Source organism: Hemitrygon akajei, unplaced genomic scaffold (assembly GCF_048418815.1).
Source record: "Hemitrygon akajei unplaced genomic scaffold, sHemAka1.3 Scf000036, whole genome shotgun sequence".
Lineage (NCBI taxonomy): Eukaryota > Metazoa > Chordata > Chondrichthyes > Myliobatiformes > Dasyatidae > Hemitrygon > Hemitrygon akajei.
Window position 1 is genome coordinate 3,383,977 of NW_027331922.1, and position 16,655 is coordinate 3,400,631.

The 16,655-nt window shown below is 48.5% G+C and overlaps 1 protein-coding gene across 1 annotated transcript in view; it reads right to left on the reverse strand.

The window, feature by feature from the left end:
- Positions 1-518: 518 nt before the first annotated feature.
- Positions 519-16,655, reverse strand: part of LOC140720092 (uncharacterized) — a 44,629-nt gene continuing 28,492 nt past the window's right edge. The window contains exons 6-10 of the mRNA XM_073034990.1: positions 14,320-14,436; positions 12,512-12,727; positions 3,867-4,009; positions 3,342-3,406; positions 519-894 (exon numbers count right to left, since the gene is read on the reverse strand). Coding sequence (XP_072891091.1) covers positions 705-894; positions 3,342-3,406; positions 3,867-4,009; positions 12,512-12,727; positions 14,320-14,436 — 731 coding nt within the window. The 3' untranslated portion in view covers positions 519-704. The remainder of the gene's footprint in view (positions 895-3,341; positions 3,407-3,866; positions 4,010-12,511; positions 12,728-14,319; positions 14,437-16,655) is intronic.

Here is a 16,655-nt window from a genome sequence, read left to right on the forward strand (position 1 = left end):
TAGCAAGTGACCACTGGAACATGTGGCATCATCGCCTGGTGTGCAGGCTACAACGCACCAGGTCGCCAGAGGCGGCAGAGGAATGTGGACTCAACCAGCTCCATCACGGGCACAACCCTCCCCAGCATCGGGGACATCTGCAAGATGCGACCCTCGACAAGGCGGCATCAATCACTAAGGCCCCTCACCTCGGGTACAAACTTCCTGCTCATTGCTACCATCGGGAAGAAACACAGGAAACTGAAATCTCAAGGATTCTGGTACACCTCCATCCCCTCCGGCATCATATTTTTGAATGTATGAGCACCACGTCCACAGTTTTGCAGTATTTGTTCTCTTTTTGCATCTTACATTAATTTTACATTCTTGCGACGTACTGATCATGCAAAGATACAAATCTCAGGGCGGATAAATCACAGATAGCGAGTCAGGTGGTAAACATGCAATACAGTCCTTTAATACAGGGAGCGGGTGGCCTGATAGTGAGGGGAAGGAAAATGGGGATGAAATAGGGGAGATGGCAGTGGAGCAGTTATGAGAGAGAGCGAGTTTGGAGGAATGAGGGTAAAGAAAGAGCGAGATGCCGAGTAAGAGAGCCATAGGTTGAGACAGCAGAATAGTGTAGGGGCGACAGGCGGAGCGGATGGGTTTGTCAGAGTCTGGGAGAGAGCTGGACTTGGGGTAAGAGAATGATGCCACTTGATTTAAGTCGGTTCCACGGGTTTTTGACAGAGATCCCGGATCTTTTCAGGAATATCCGGGCACAAAGGTGCAGGCTTCTCACAGATGAAACGGTGCTGATCATCTTTGCAACTGACAAGCCAACTAGATTTACATTCACCGCATTCGAACTTTCCCGATTTCACCTTGTACACGACGTTAGAGGCCACTTTCCTGTCAAGGAAGGGTAAAGAGTTTCAAAAGGGATAACACATCTCAAGCAGGAGGTCCTGTAACTGTCTCCAAAATACTCCCACTGACTCAAGCTCTCCTCACCGACCGGTGTCAGTCCCCAAAATACTCCCACGGACTCAATCTCTCCTCACCGACCGGTGTCAGTCCCCAAAATACTCCCACTGACTCAATCTCCCCTCACCGACCGGTGTCAGTCCCCGAAATACTCCCACTGACTCAATCTCTCCTCACCGACCGGTGTCAGTCCCCAAAATACTCTCACTGACCCAAGCTCTCCTCACCGACCGGTGACAGTCCCCAAAATACTCCCACTGACTCAATCTCTCCTCACCGACCGGTGTCAGTCCCCAAAATACTCCCACTGACTCAATCTCTCCTCACCGACCGGTGTCAGTCCCCAAAATACCCCACGGACTCAAACTCTCCTCACCGACCGGTGTCTGTCCCCAAAATACTCCCACTGACTCAATCTCTCCTCACCAACCGGTGTCAGTCCGCAGAATACACCCCCTGACTCAATCTCTCCTCACCGACAGCTGTGAATCCCCAAAATACTCCCAATCTCTCCTCACCAACTGGTGTCAGTCCGCAAAATACTCCCACAGACTCAATCTCTCCTCACCGACCGGTGTCAGTCCCCAAAATACTCCCACTGACTCAATCTCTCCTCACCGACCGGTGTCAGTCCCCAAAATACTCCCCCTGACTCAATCTCTCCTCACCGGCCGGTGTCAGTCCCCAAAATACTCCCACAGACTCAATCTCTCCTCACCAACCGGTGTCAGTCCCCAAGATCCTCCCACTGACTCAATCTCTCCTCACCGACCGGTGTCAGTCCCCAAAATACTCCCACAGACTCAATCTCTCCTCACCAACCGGTGTCAGTCCCCGAAATACTCCCACTGACTCAATCTCTCCTCACCGACCAGTGTCAGTCCCCAAGATCCTCCCACTGACTCAATCTCTCCTCACCGACCGGTGTCAGTCCCCAAAATACTCCCAATGACCCAAGCTCTCCTCACCGACCGGTGTCAGTCCCCAAGTTCCTCCCACTGACTCAATCTCTCCTCACCAACCGGTGTCAGTCCCCAAGATCCTCCCACTGACTCAATCTCTCCTCACCGACCGGTGTCAGTCCCCAAAATACTCCCACAGACTCAATCTCTCCTCACCAACCGGTGTCAGTCCCCAAGATCCTCCCACTGACTCAATCTCTCCTCACCGACCGGTGACAGTCCCCAAAATACTCCCACAGGCTCAATCTCTCCTCACCAACCGGTGTCAGTCCCCAAAATACTCCCACTGACTCAATCTCTCCTCACCGACCGGTGACAGTCCCCAAAATATCCCACTGAACCAATCTCTCCTCAGCGACCGGTGACAGTCCCCAAAATACTCCCACTGACCTAAGCTCTCCTCACCGACCGGTGTCAATCCCCAAAATATTCCCACTGACCCTCTCCCTCCCCACATACCTGTTAAAGTTTCCAAAGTACTCTCACTGACGCATTCTCCGCAGCCCTGTGACAGTCCCCGAATAATACCTTGCCCAACGCTCTACCCACAGAGCTGTGTCAAAATAACCCCAAAATAACCCCACGATCACATATTCTCCCCTCAGGACCCTGTCAGTCCTCCAATTACTCCCAGAGCCGCAGCCTCTCCCCACGGAACCGTGTCAGTACCCAATCTTATCCAGCTGCGCCACTCTCCCCACAGCCCTGTCGCATTCCCCGAAATACTCCCACTGACCCTCTCCATAACTGCCAAGGCCGCCTGTCTGTCTCCAAAATACTTGCACTTCCCACTCTCACCGATCAGCTCCGTGCCTGTCCCCAGTATAATCCCACTGTCCAACCTGCTCCCTACAGACCTGTGTCAATCACCAAAACACTCTCACTTCTCACTCTCTTCCCACGGTCCATGTCAGTCCGCAAATTAAACCAACTGTCCGCTCTCCACCAAGGGCTCGTGTCGGTCACAAACTAAACGTATTGCCTAATCTCACCCCACAGACACGTGTCAGTCCAAAATTAATTGCAGTATCCCACTCCCTGTCCACTATGTCCCTCCCCAAATACTCCCACCGACGCATATTCTCCCCACTGACCTACAGACCACAGTCCCCGAAATACACCCCCTTTCCATATTCTTCACACAGACTGCGCCGGGCAACAAATTAATCGCACTGCCCAGTCTCTTCCTACGGGGATACCAGGCCACAGAATACTCCTACTGTCTTACTCTCTCCACATAGACCCGTTTCTGTCCCCAAAATATCGGCAGTGACCCACCTCTCACCACTGAATTGAGGCAGCAGCCAAAAGCTCCCCTTAACCCACCTCCCCCACAGACATGTTTCTGTCCCCAAAATTAATCCCACTGTCCAATCTCTTTAGAAAATCAGGCAAAACCCCAAATCTCACCCCGCTTTGCATGTTCCAATCCAGTATGAACTGTCGTGGTCGCGGATACGGTTGTTAACAAAGTTCTGTGAAATTAATTTGCAATCATTAATGATTGAAATCGATCACAATGTAAGGAGCGTCACTCTGTGTCTCACCCGGAGATTTTGATGGGACGGTGTCGAGGGAAATTCACTCTGTGTCTGACCCCGGGAGTGTGTGATGGGAACGTGGGGAGGGAGATTCACTCAGTGTCTGACCCCGGGAGTGCGAGATAGGACCGTGGGGAGGGAGATTCACGTTGTGTCTGACCCCGGGAGTGAGTGATGGGACGGTCTGGAAGCAGATTCAATCTGAGTCTGACCCCGGGAGTGTGTGATGGGACGGTGTGGAGGGAGATTCACTCTGTGTCTGACCCCGGGAGTGCGAGATGGGACCGTTGGGAGGGAGATTAACTCTGTGTCAAACCCCGAGTGTGTGTGTTGGGAAGGTGTGGAGGAAGATTCGATCTGATCTGGATATATTATCTGTCCATCTGACACATACCTCTTCCTCGTTTGAATTTATTTCAAGAAGCTTTGAATCAGAGATAGAACAAAGTTGCTTCGCCCCCTCGTAAGAACTTTCAAACGTCGATATGAAATAACACAGGCCTTTATTTTTGATCCAGTCCTGGGAACAAGTTTGCTCTGGAAATCAGGAACAAGAACAGTGAATCGTCCATTACATCCGCTGAGTGTCAGATTCAGAAAGAAGAACTCTTCACACCTTCGCATCACACACTCCCGGGGTCAGACACAGAGTGAAGCTCCCTCAAAGCCGTCCCATCACACACTCTTGTGGTCAGACACAGCGTGAAGCTCCCTCCACACTGTTATGCAACTAATTTTGGGGATTTGAGCTTCTTCGCTCGTCCTGTGAAGGCAGAGTGAAGCTCCCCCTGTGGCGCCGCAATTACGCACTGTCGGGTTCAGACAGTAGGTGTCTGTCCCGCCACACCGTTCCTTTGCGCACTGCCGGCGTTCGGACAGCAGGTGTCGCTCTCGCCGCACGTCTCATCGCATATTCCTGAGAGCAGCCAGAGACTACAGCCTCCCCTCCCTCTCTGCCTTCTGATTAGGTGCGGCGAAATTGGTGATATTACCTCACCCTTTCTGCTACTCTGCAGTTGGCAGATTTCAGTCTTGGTTTGGTTGAGATTTTTGCACTTCATTTCGAGGTCATTGAATTTGCCTCGGAGATCAGTTTGCGTTTGATGCTGATCAGAGATATCAGAGCTCAGGACGGAGAGGATGTTTTCCAGGACCAACAATTTGTTTTCAAGGATGGAGCGCTTGCCTTCGAGGACAAACAATTTGCTTATGAGGATGGAGACGTTGTTGTTGAGGGCCGAAACATTCCTGAGACAGGTCCTTGGATCCAGTCGGGAATCTCGGATTTCCTGGTTTTAAGGGTTGCGTTCAGCTCGTGGAGTTGCAGTTGACGTTGATGCTGGGTCCTGTCCATATCCTGATAATTTTCCAAAAGACTCTGGTACTTTTGATTGGAGGCAATCAGACACTGACGGATCTGTAACGCTGAGAGAGATGGTGAACGGGGTGTCGGCGCCACGGTGAATCGTGTTTTGGTGCTACAGTGAGCGGTGTGTCGGTATCACGTTGAGGCGTGTGAGTGGGAATAACAGGATCCTTTTCTGGTCGGCTGCCAGTGACTGGTGGTGTTCCGCAGGAGTCGGTGTTGTCACCGCTTCTGTTTATGCTCTATAGCAATGATTTAGATGATGGAATCACAAGATCCCAGGACAAAGGAGCAGAAATAGGCCATTCGACCCACTGAGTGTGCTCTGCCACTCCACAATGAGCTAAACCATTCTCCTATCTAGCTAAATTTTCCGGAGTTTTCCCCATATCACTTGATACGCGGACTAATTAGATACCTATTAATTTCCTCCTTAAATATCTTAAATAATTGGGCATCCACAGCTGTATGTGGCAAAGAATTCCACAAATCCACGACCCTCTGACAAAAAGAAATTTTCCTCAACTCTGCTTTAAATGGGTACCCTCTATTTCTAAGACGGTGGCTTCTTGTCTAGGCCTCAACCACCAACGGAAACAACATTTCCACATCTACTCTGTCCAACCCTTTCAACATTACTTTTTTCTTGTAAGAATTCCATATAAATCTGCTCTACCATGCCTCTATCTAGCTTACTTTTCCAAACAACTTGAGCCAGTTCCTCTCTCATACCACTGTAATTTCCTTTGTTCCACTTGTTACGTACCCTTGTCACGTGACTGGGGTTGAAGTTATACTGGACATGAGGTAATGGTCTTGTGATGGTGGAGTGATGTCATTTTCCCGCCAGTAGAGGTCATGTGACAGTTTTTTTTTACAGGGTATAAAAGGAAGACCCACCCTGTCAGGTGGGGCAGTTCGTGGCGGAATTTGCCAAGATGACTTCATGTCACTGCGTGATTTAATGTGATGACGCAGTTTAGTAGAAAAATGAAGTTTTATAAAATGCCTAGAGTTTAAAAGGTCATTGCCAGCGGTTTCTTTGCTGGTGGAGAGTGAAGAAAAGTTTGGAGGATAAAAATAGAGTAGAACCGATTTTCGAAGGTGGAAAGTTCGACCTTATGTGATCCTCATTCGGAAGGATTTCGTTGACTATTCTCGCTGTTAATCCCTGGGTTGACCAGAAAGGATTGAGAATAGTGTGGAAAGAAGGTCAGTTCCTTTAAGCCGTTATATTTTATAAAATTCTTCATGGGAAAGTTCGACGCCGGGGAATCGAAGGACAACGACGTGGAAGAGAATTTAAATCGCCTTAAAAAGTCTCTCCTTTTAAAAGAACTGTTTACTTTCGGCATACCGCTTTAAGAACTGTTTGAACATGCAACGCTATTAAGAACTGTGAATGTGTCGCACAGCAGCTGTTTTCCGGTTACGTTTGGGTTTGTTTACTTTTGAGGGGGTTTGTTTCAGTGTTTAATAAACGTGTTATTTGTTATAAAAACCCTTGCCTAACTCGTCTATATTTATTGTTGCCTGAATACGTAACACACTGTAATATCGATACAGCTGATACCAGCTTCTCCTGGGCAAATTTAAAACTTCACTCAGTCAGATTATGATCACTACTTCCAAGGGGTCCCATTACCTCTAGTTTCCTAATCACCTCAGGCTTATTACACAGCACCCGACCCAAAACAGCCGATCCTCTCGTGAGCTTATGGTCAAACTGCTCCAAAAAGCCATCCCATAAGAATTCTACAAAATCCCTCTCCTGAGACCCAGTACCTTCCTGACTTTCCCAAACCACTTTCATATTAAAATCCCCCATAATTATCTTGATATTTATCTTCTGACACTTTTTTTCAATTTCCGGCTGTAACTTGTACTCCACATTCCGGCTGCTGTTTGGAGGCCTGTATATAACGGCTATTAGTGTCATTTTACCCTTGCCTTTTCTTATCACAACGCATAAGGATTCTGCTCCTTCTGATCCTATATCCCTTCTTTCTAGTGATTTGATACCATTGCTTATCATCAGGGCCACGCCACTCCGTTTACCTACCTTCCTATCTTTCCTATACACTGTGAATCCTTGGACATTCAGCTCCTAATCACACCCATCACTTCGCCATGACTCGGCGATGGTCACAATGTCTTATCTTTTAACCGGTAGCTGTACAACAAGGTCGTTCACTTTATTTCCAATGCTGCCTGCATTTAAGTACAGTACATTTAGATCAGTATCTGTTACCGACTTTGCTATATTTCTATCGCACAGCAAACTCTCCTGTCTATTCACCTGCCTGTCCTTCTTGCCATCTTTGCTGCACAGTATCTTTGACTTATTTCTATTTTCCTCTTCCTCGACCCTAACACGCTAGTTTTCTTCCCCCTGCCAACTTAGTTTAAACCCTCCCTAACAGCTATATGAAACAATCCCGCCAGGATATTAGTCCCCTCGGAGTTCAGGTGTAACCCATCGTTTTTGTATAAGTCATACCATCCCCAAAACAGATCCCAATGATCCAATAATTTGAAGCCCTGCCCCCTGCACCGGTAACTTAGCCAGACATTCATCTGCTTAATTCCGCTATTCTTACTTTCATTAGGCAGTCATAATGAGATTATTACTCTGGAGGTCAGGCTTTTCAATTTTCTTACCAGCTCCCAGTAATCTTCCTTCAGGACCTGCTCTCTTTTTCAGTCTATGTCATTGGTACCCACATGTACCAAGGCTCCTGGCTGCTCGTCTTCTCTCCTCTGAGTACTCTGGACCCGATTTGAGACATCCCGTACCCTGACACCAGGTAAGCGACACACCATCCGGGTATCCATGTCCGGCTCGCAGAATCTCTTGTCTGTTCCCCTCACTATTGAATCCCCTATAACTACTGAATTTCTCCTTGCTCTCTTGATCACTGCACTGGGTAGAGTGCCAGAGTCCGGTTCGCGATGATCTTCCTATGTCTGGTCAACCTCTCCAACAGTATATAAAACGATATATCGATTTCTGAGGGGGGCTGGCACAGAGGTGTTGTCCACTATCTCTCTATAGGTATTATCAATCACCTCCTCACTTTCCCTAATTAGATGAAGGTCATCAAGTTGCAGCTCCAGATCCCTAACACGGTCCTTAAGGAGCATCATCTCAATGCACCTGGTGCAGATGTAATCCTTGCAGAGTCTGGGAGTCCCGAGGGTCACCACATCTGGCACTTCAAGCACAACACTAATCCGAAATGCATACCTCTAATGCTACTGTTATTACTAAATAAATAATTTAGTAATAACTTAAAGATCGCAGGAAGCCTTTTCCCGTTTCTGCCTAAGCCCGTTGAGCCAGAGCCCTACCACTCTGCGCCCTCCCACTCCGCCTCCCGCTCCGACGTTGCCCGCTGGATATGACGATGTTCTTTTTAAGACTTCCGCTCTCTGAATCACGCGGCTGCGCAGTCGTGCCTCTTTTACCCCAAGTAGCTAAAAGTAATATCCTTCAGCTTGACTGCCAAAGCAACCTCCTGTCTTCTTTTAGCCCTCCTGATTTCTTTCTTAAGTATATTCTTGCACTTTCTATACTCCTCAAACACCTTATTTGCTTCGGTTGCCTAGACTTGCCATATATGGCTCTCTTCAACTTTATCAGATTTCCAATATCCCTCGAAAACCAAGGTTCCTTATTCTTATTCCTTTTGCATTTAATCCTGACAGGGACATACAAATACTGCTCTCTCAAAATTTGGTCCCCTGCACACACTTCCGTCACTTGTCTGAACCCATTGCTCCACCAGTTCTCGCTGACTATTGAGTGGTCTATAATACAACCCCATTAATGTGATCATTCCTTTCCTGTTTCTCAGCTCCACCCAAATGGCCTCGGTAGACAAGCCCTCTAATGTCCTGCCTGAGCACTGCTGTAACATTCTCCCTCTCCAGCAATGCCATCACCCCTCCCTTCATCGTTCTGCGTCTATCACGTCTGAAACATCGGACCTCTGTAACATTAAGCTCTATAGTTACCCACACTATCCTACTACCTTTTTTGAAGAAGGGGACAACATTCGCCTCCCTCCAATCCATAGGTCCCATTTCCGTGGACATTGAGGACATAAAGATCCTGGCCAGACTTTCACCAATCTCCTCCCTCGCCCTGTGGAACAGCCTGGGGAGTATTTCGTCAGGCCACGGGGACTTATCCGTCCTAATGTATTTTAACAACTCCAACAACTCCTGTCCCTTAATATTAACATGCCCAGAACTTTAACCTCACTTATATTGCCCTCACCGTTATCAATTTCCCTCTCAGTGGTGAATCCCGAAGAGAAGTATTCACTGAGGACGTCGCTCTCCTCCACACCCTCCAGGCACATCTTCCCAGCTTTATCTCTAATTGGTCCTACCTTCACTCCTTCATCCTTTTACTCCTCGCGGAATTGAAGAATGCCTGCGGTTTTCCTTTACCATTCTCGCCGAGATCTTCTCATGTCACCTTCGTGCTCTCCTCAGCCCCTTCTTAAGCTCCTTTCTTGCTACCTTATATTCCTCTATAGACTCATCTGATCATTGCTTCCTGAACCTCACGTATGCTGCTTTCTTCTATCTGACTATATTCTCCACCTCACTTGTCACCCATGGTTCCTTCACCTTACCATTCTTTATCTTCCTCACCGGCACAAATGAATCCCTAACATCCTGCAAGAGATCCTTAAACATCGATCACATGTCCATAGTATATTTCCCTGCAAAAGCATCATCCCGATTCACAGTCGGAAGCTCTTGCCTTATCCCCTCATAATTTGCCCTGCTCAAAATTTCCTGTCCTCTCTGACTATACCTTTTCCCTGATAATGCTGAAGGCCAGGGAGCGGTGATCACTGTCCCCCAGATGCTCACCCACTGAGAGATCTGTGACCTGACCCGGTTCGTTACATAATAATAGATCCAATATGACATTCTCCCTAGTCGGCCTGTCTACATATTGTGACAGGAATCCATCCTGGACACACTTATCAAACTCTGTCCCATTTGAGCCATTGGAACGAATCACGTGCGAATCGATATTGGGGAAGTTAAAGACATCCATGATAATAAGACTGTTATTTTTCTACCTTTCAAAATCTCCCTCCCGATCTGCTCTTCGGTATCTCTGCTGCTACCTGGGGTCCAGTGGAATATTTCCAATAGAGTAACTGCTCCATTCTTGTTCCTGACATCCACCCATTCTGACTCAAAATAGGATCCTGCAACATTACCCACACTCTCTGTAACTCTAATATTTTCCCTGACCAGTAATGCCATTCCTCCTCCCCCTTCCCCCCTCTATCCCTTTGAAAACACTGAAAACCAGAAGTATTGAGAATACATTCCTGCTCTGGTGCAAGCCAAGTCTGCGTAATGGCCACTACATCATAATTCCATGTATGTATCCAAGCTCTCAGTTCATCACCTGTGTTCCTGATGCTTCTTGTATTGAAATATCGCACTTTAGCCCTTCTACCTTACTACATTTATACCCTTTATTCTGCTTCTCTTTCCTCAAAACCTCTTTATATATTAGATCTGGCTTTGCTCCGTGCACTAATCTTGCAGTTCTCACATGACCTTTATCCTCCTCCACCTCAGTATCTGCTCTAAAACTCTGGTTCCGCTCCCCCTAACAATCTAGTTTAAATCTCCCGGAGCAGCACGAGCAAACCTTCGCGCAAGGATCCTAGTCCCCCTCTAGTTCAGGTGCAACCCGTCCCGTCGGAACAGGTCCCACCTTCCCTGAAACAAAGCCCAATTATCCAGAAACATGAAGCCCTCCATCCTGCACCAACACCTCAGCCAGTTATTTTGCTGCATTATCTTCTTATTTCTAGCCTCACGAGCACGTGGCACGGGTAGCAATCCTGAAGTTCCAACCCTGCCTGTCCTGTTCTTCAACTTTGCACCTAACTCCCTAAACACTCTTTACAGGACCTTCTCCTTCTTCCTATCCACGTCATTTGTCCCTACATGGACCACGACATCCGGCTGCTCACCCTCCCTCTTGAGAATACTGAGAACTCGATCCGAGATATCGCGGACCCTGACACCAGGGAGGCAACAGTCCATCCGGGTTTCTCGATCTCTCCCACAGAGCCTCTTATCTACCACACCCCCCACCCCAACTATTCAATCTCCTATTAGTACTGCTCTCCGCTTTTCCCTCCTTCCCTTCTGAGCTCAGGGTCCAGTCTCGTTGCTAGAGTCGTGACCACTGCAACTTGTCACTGGCAGTTTGACCCGACCAACAGTAGCCAAAACGGTCCACTTATTGTGTGCTCTGCTCCTCCTGACTATTCCCCTTCCATCTCCTGACAGTCACCTAGCTAACTCTCTCCTGACTCTTAGGGGCGACTATCTCCCTGAAACTCCTGTCTATTTCTGCCTCTGTCTCACAAATGATACGAAGTTAGTCCAGCTCCAGTTCCAGTTCCCTAACACGGTTTGTCAGGAGCTGCAGCTGGATGCACCTTTTGCAGATGTAGTCATCAGGGACAATTGTGCTCGCCCTGACTTCCCACAAACTGCAAACGGAGCACTCGACTGCCCTAACTGCTGCTTCCATTACCTACTCCTAAGCTAATTAAATTAATTAAACGAGCTTAAATGGCCTTACTGGGAGCAAGCTTGTCCTCCGTCTCTGCCCGCCGAAGCCTCTCGAACCAAAGCCTTTCTACTCTGTCTCCTCTACGCCGTCGCCCACTCGGTGAACCTGTTCGCTTTTTGAACTCTCCCGCTGTCTCAGAGGCCGATCTTCACGCGCTGGCGCAGTTGTGCCCCCTTCGCAATGCCGAAGAAATGACCTTTCCCCTCTCAATCTGTTCGCTTTTTTAAAATATCCCGCTGTCTCAGAGGGTGAGTGATTGTCCCTTAACAGCTTATCGACACACCACAGAGCAAAGTGTCAGACACAGAGGGAAGCTGTCTCCACACGGTCTCATCACACATTCCCGAGTTCAACACAGTGTGAATCTCCCTCCTTACGTATCATCACGCACTCCTGGAATCAGACACAGACTGAAACTGTCTCTCCACGATCCTATCATACACTCTCGGATTCAAACACAGAGTGAATCCCCCCCCCCCCCTCTGCAACCTCCCATTACTCACTCCCGGAGTCAGACACATACTTGAGCTTTCTCTCCAGGATCCCGACACACACACTTGATCAGACAGAGAGTGAAGCCCCCGCTGCACCGTCCCGTCACACACTCACAGATTCAGAGTGAAACTCTTTCACCGCGGTGAATAGCACACTTCAGGGGTCAGAACGAAGTGAATCGCTCTGGACACTGCCCCATCATACAATGCCGCTGTCAGACACAGAGTGAACCTGGATCCATACTGTCCCATCAGACATTCCCGCAGTCAGACATAGAGTGAAGCTGTAATATTACGTCGTTCAATCCCGTGGTCAGACACACAGTGAATCCACCTCCACAACGTCCCATCACACTCTGCTGGATTCAGTGATAGAGTGAAACTTCCTCCACGCAGCCCCATCACACACTCACCGGGTCAAACACAGAGTGAATCACCCTCCATACCATCTCTTCACACACTCCCGATGTCAAGCACAGAGTGACGCTTCCTCTCTCCATGCCTGCCCTATGATGAGGAGCGGGTGAAAGAGGGAGATGATGCCTCACCTCTTCTGCTGGTCAACAATTCACAGATTTGAGCCTTGGTTTCGTTGACAGATCTGTACTTCGTTTCCATCTCAGTGAACTGGTGACGGAGATCGCTGTGCATTCGTTTCAGATCGGATAGATTAGAGTTGAGCGCAGAAAGCTTGGATTGAAGTGTTGAGTTTATCTTATGGTAGTTTCCGTCGGAGGTGATCTTAGACTGACGGATTTGTGACACTGAGAGAGATGGTGAAGGATGTTTAGCGTTTACAGTGACACGTGAGTCAGCGTCACGCTACCGAACGGGTCACAGATAGTGTTGTGTCCGTGTCACGGTGAAGGGTGTCACAGTGAAGGATGTGCTGATGGCACAGTGAGAGGAATTGGCGCCACCTTGAGGGGCGAGTCTCTGTCAGTTTGAGGGATATATCAATATCCTGGTGAAGGTTTTGTTGATGTTACAATGGGGTTCTGTGTAAGTATCGTGCGGGACTTGTTCGAGTGTCGGTGTCACTGTGTTAATTGTTTCTGTACCCCAGCAAGAGGTGTGCCGGATCACAGTGAAGTGTATCTCGATGTCACAGCGAGGGAAATGTCAGAGTGAGGGGCGTGGTGATGTCACGGTTGTTAGAGTATCTGTGTCATGGTGTGGCGTGTGTCTGTGTCACGGTGAGAGGCATGTCATGGCTACGGTAGGTATGACCGTGTCACGCTGAGGTGTGCGTCGATGAAGGTTTCTCTGTGAATTTCCGTGTCGCTATCACTGTGAAGGTTTGCCTGTGTCAGGGCGAGGTGTGGATAATTGCCTCAGTGAGCGGTGCATCGGTGGTATGTTGAGGGGTGATACCGTCTCAGTAAGGGATGTTACAGTAACGTGTCATTCTTTGTCACGGTGCGGAGCTGCGCGGGTCACTTTGAGGAGCGTGTATGTGTCTCAGTGACACGGTGAAGGGCGAGTCGGTGTCCCTGTGGTGTTTCACAGTAACAATTTATTTAGAACCTACTTCCACCGTGGGTCGAGAGCCCGGCAACAATCACGATAATGGCGGACGTAACGAGGCAGAGTTGGCAGATCCAACGGTTCGATATATTTCCCATGTTCTCTTTCAGTGTGTGGGTGAATTCAGCCGCGACCCCCACTGGGACTCTTTTCCACCTACCAGCCGCGGTCTCTCCTTCCACCACGATCATCCCCTCCCTCTCTCTCAATCTCAGTTACATTGAGCCTCATCTCTGAGAGACAAATCCCTTGACTTCCCAGGGCTGACAAGCGTCTCTCTGATTCCAGACATTTTGTCACCTCTCCCGAATGTGATCGATTAAGTTGGAGCCGGGGGTGTTTGATGGGTCCCTCAGGAGAGGCTTTGCCAGAGGATTATGATACAGGGGATCCACCGGGAGTCGGTGTCACGGTGTGGAGCCGGGGGTGTTTGATGGGTCCACGGGGAATTGGCCGTCTGGATTCAGAGTTTAGTATTTTTCGGTGTCACGGTGTGGACGTAACGGTGTCATGGTGGGAGCCGTGTCCCAGTCAAGGTGAGGGAAGTATCAGTTTCACGGTGAGGGGGAATCGGTGTGGACGTAACGGTGTCGTGGTGGGAGCTGTGTTCCTGTTAAGGCGAGGGAAGCGTCAGTTTCACGGTGAGGGGCGTGACAATGTCACGGTGAGGTACGTCTCGGTGTCACGGTACAGTACGTTTCAGTGTCATGGTGAGGGACAGTTGTGACACGTTGAGCGGCGTGGACGAGGCACTGTGAGGTTTTAGCTAACGTTTTATTCCACACTCCCAGCTTACGGTCTGACTCCAACCGGAGTCCGTTCGACTCACCATGGATCGAGAGCCCGACCACGATCGCGAAGAGGACGAACGTAAATAGAGAGAGTAGACAGATCTTATAGCACGGTGTAATTCCGATGTTCTCCTTCGGTTCCTGTTTATGCTGACCTGTGGAGAGACGATTCAGATAAACAGAAGGAGAAGATGGTGAGAGTGAGAGGGGAGCGATGGGGGAAAAATGTGAGCGAACGGGGCGAAGGAAAACGAGAAGAGAACGGAGACAGGGAATGGCTGCATGAGAAGAGGAAGCGATGTTATGAGTGAACGGTGAGTGGAATTTGTGAGAGAGACAGTGAACGAGTGGGGAAGACAGGGGGAGTGAGGGGAGGAAAAATGGGAGAGAGGGGGAAGAGCGAAAGGAAGCGAGAGAGGAGGGGGTACAAAAGAGTGGATTGAGTGATTGTCAGGGTTTTATTATTTTTCATAGCTGTATTATTGTTCGCCCGCTTTGGTCCTTTTTCACGCATGAGATAAATGACGGTCTTGTGGGCATTACAATGTCGTGGGGATTTTCGTGGACTCCATTGTGTTTCTTTGTTTTGTGGCTGCTGACAAGCAGAAGGGCGGTACGGGCACGTGATGGTTAGCGCAGCGCTTTACAGCACCAGCGACCCGGGTTCATTTCCCGTCGCTGCCTGCAGGGTGTTTCCAATTTCTCCCCCATGAGCGAGTGGATTTCCTCCGGGCGCTCTGGTTTCCTCCCACACCCCAAAGACATACCGGTAGGTTGGTTAATTTCTTATTGTAAATTGAACAGTCATCAGAAAACGGAATAATTCGGAGAATTGTTGAGCAGCGCGGCCTGAATGGCCGGAAGTGCCTGTTCCGAAATGTTTTTCAACAAAAAATAAAACAAAATATATTTTGAGAACAAAGGGAAAAGATGGTGGGAAGTGGTATACATATGCATCCGGACCATTCGGTGTTTGTGATGGGTGTGATTGACCTGGATGCAAATAGCGATGGATGGGTGTAAAATCTCAGAAGACACAAAGATTGGTGGTGTTGTGGACAGTGCGGAATATCGCCAATAGATTCGGTGGGGTATGGATCAGTTGTAGATCTGGGTGGAAAATTTCAAACGGAGTTTAGCTCAGGTAGGTATGAGGTATTGTCCTTTGGGGCGTTAAATGTGAAGGGACAGGAGACAGTTAACGACGGAACCCTTAACTGTCGACAGGGAAAGGGATCTCGGGTTGATCACGCGGTTCAATGGAGAGATAAAGAGTTGACTGCAGATGGGCCTTTGACAAAGTCTTTCTCATGGGAGATCCATTCACAAGATTGTGATGACTTGGATTCACAGTGAATCGGGAATTTGGTTTCCGTACTGGATTGTCCACAGAACACAGAGGCCGGCGGATGTCCGTGACTGGTGGTGTTACCCACGGATCCGCACTGGGACCTCTGCTGTCTGTGGACAAGACCTGTGAGAACCTGGACATTTAACAAGGCTTTGTGTGTTTATAACATCCTGCATCGTAGACCAGCCAGTACAGCACAGGAACAGGCCATTCGGCTGGCAATGCTGTCCAAAAAGCATTCCCTCTGGTGTTAAACATTTCACATTTGGGAATGATACCCTCTGTTACTCTTATGATCTTGTGCTATCTCTGAGCATTTCGCCTACCATGGTGCAACATTTTACGTTTGTCCGGGTTAAACATCGTCAGCCATTCCTCCATCCCATATCAGAAAGTGATCCATCTCCAACGGAATTGAATACAGGTCCTCTACTCGATCCACTACACCCATCACCCTATCATCTACAAATTTATCTAACTACCCATCTACATTCTCATCCAGAACGTTCATATATACAACCATAGAACAATTACTGCACGGAAACAGGACATTTCCGCCTTTCTAGTCCGTGCCGAACGCTTACTCTCACCCAGTCCCACCTACCTGCACTCATCCTATATCCCTCCATTCCTTTCCTGTCCATATACCTATCCACTTTACTTTAAATGGCAATATCGGACCTGCTTCCACCACTTCTACTGGAAGCTCGTTCCACACAGCTACCACTCTCTGTGTAAAAATGTCCCCTCTAAACTTTTGCTCCTTAACTCTCAACTCATGTCCTCTTGTTTGAATCTCCTCTACTCCCAATGGAAAAAGCCTATCCACTTCAACTTTATCTATACCTCTCATAATTTTAAATACCTCTATCAAGTCCCCCCTCAACGTTCTACGATCCAAAGAATAAAGGACTAACTTGTTCAAACTTTCTCTGTAACTTAGGTGCTGAAACCCAGTTAACATTCTCGTAAATCTCCTCTGTACTCTCTCTATTTTGTTGACAACTTTCCTATAGTTCGGTG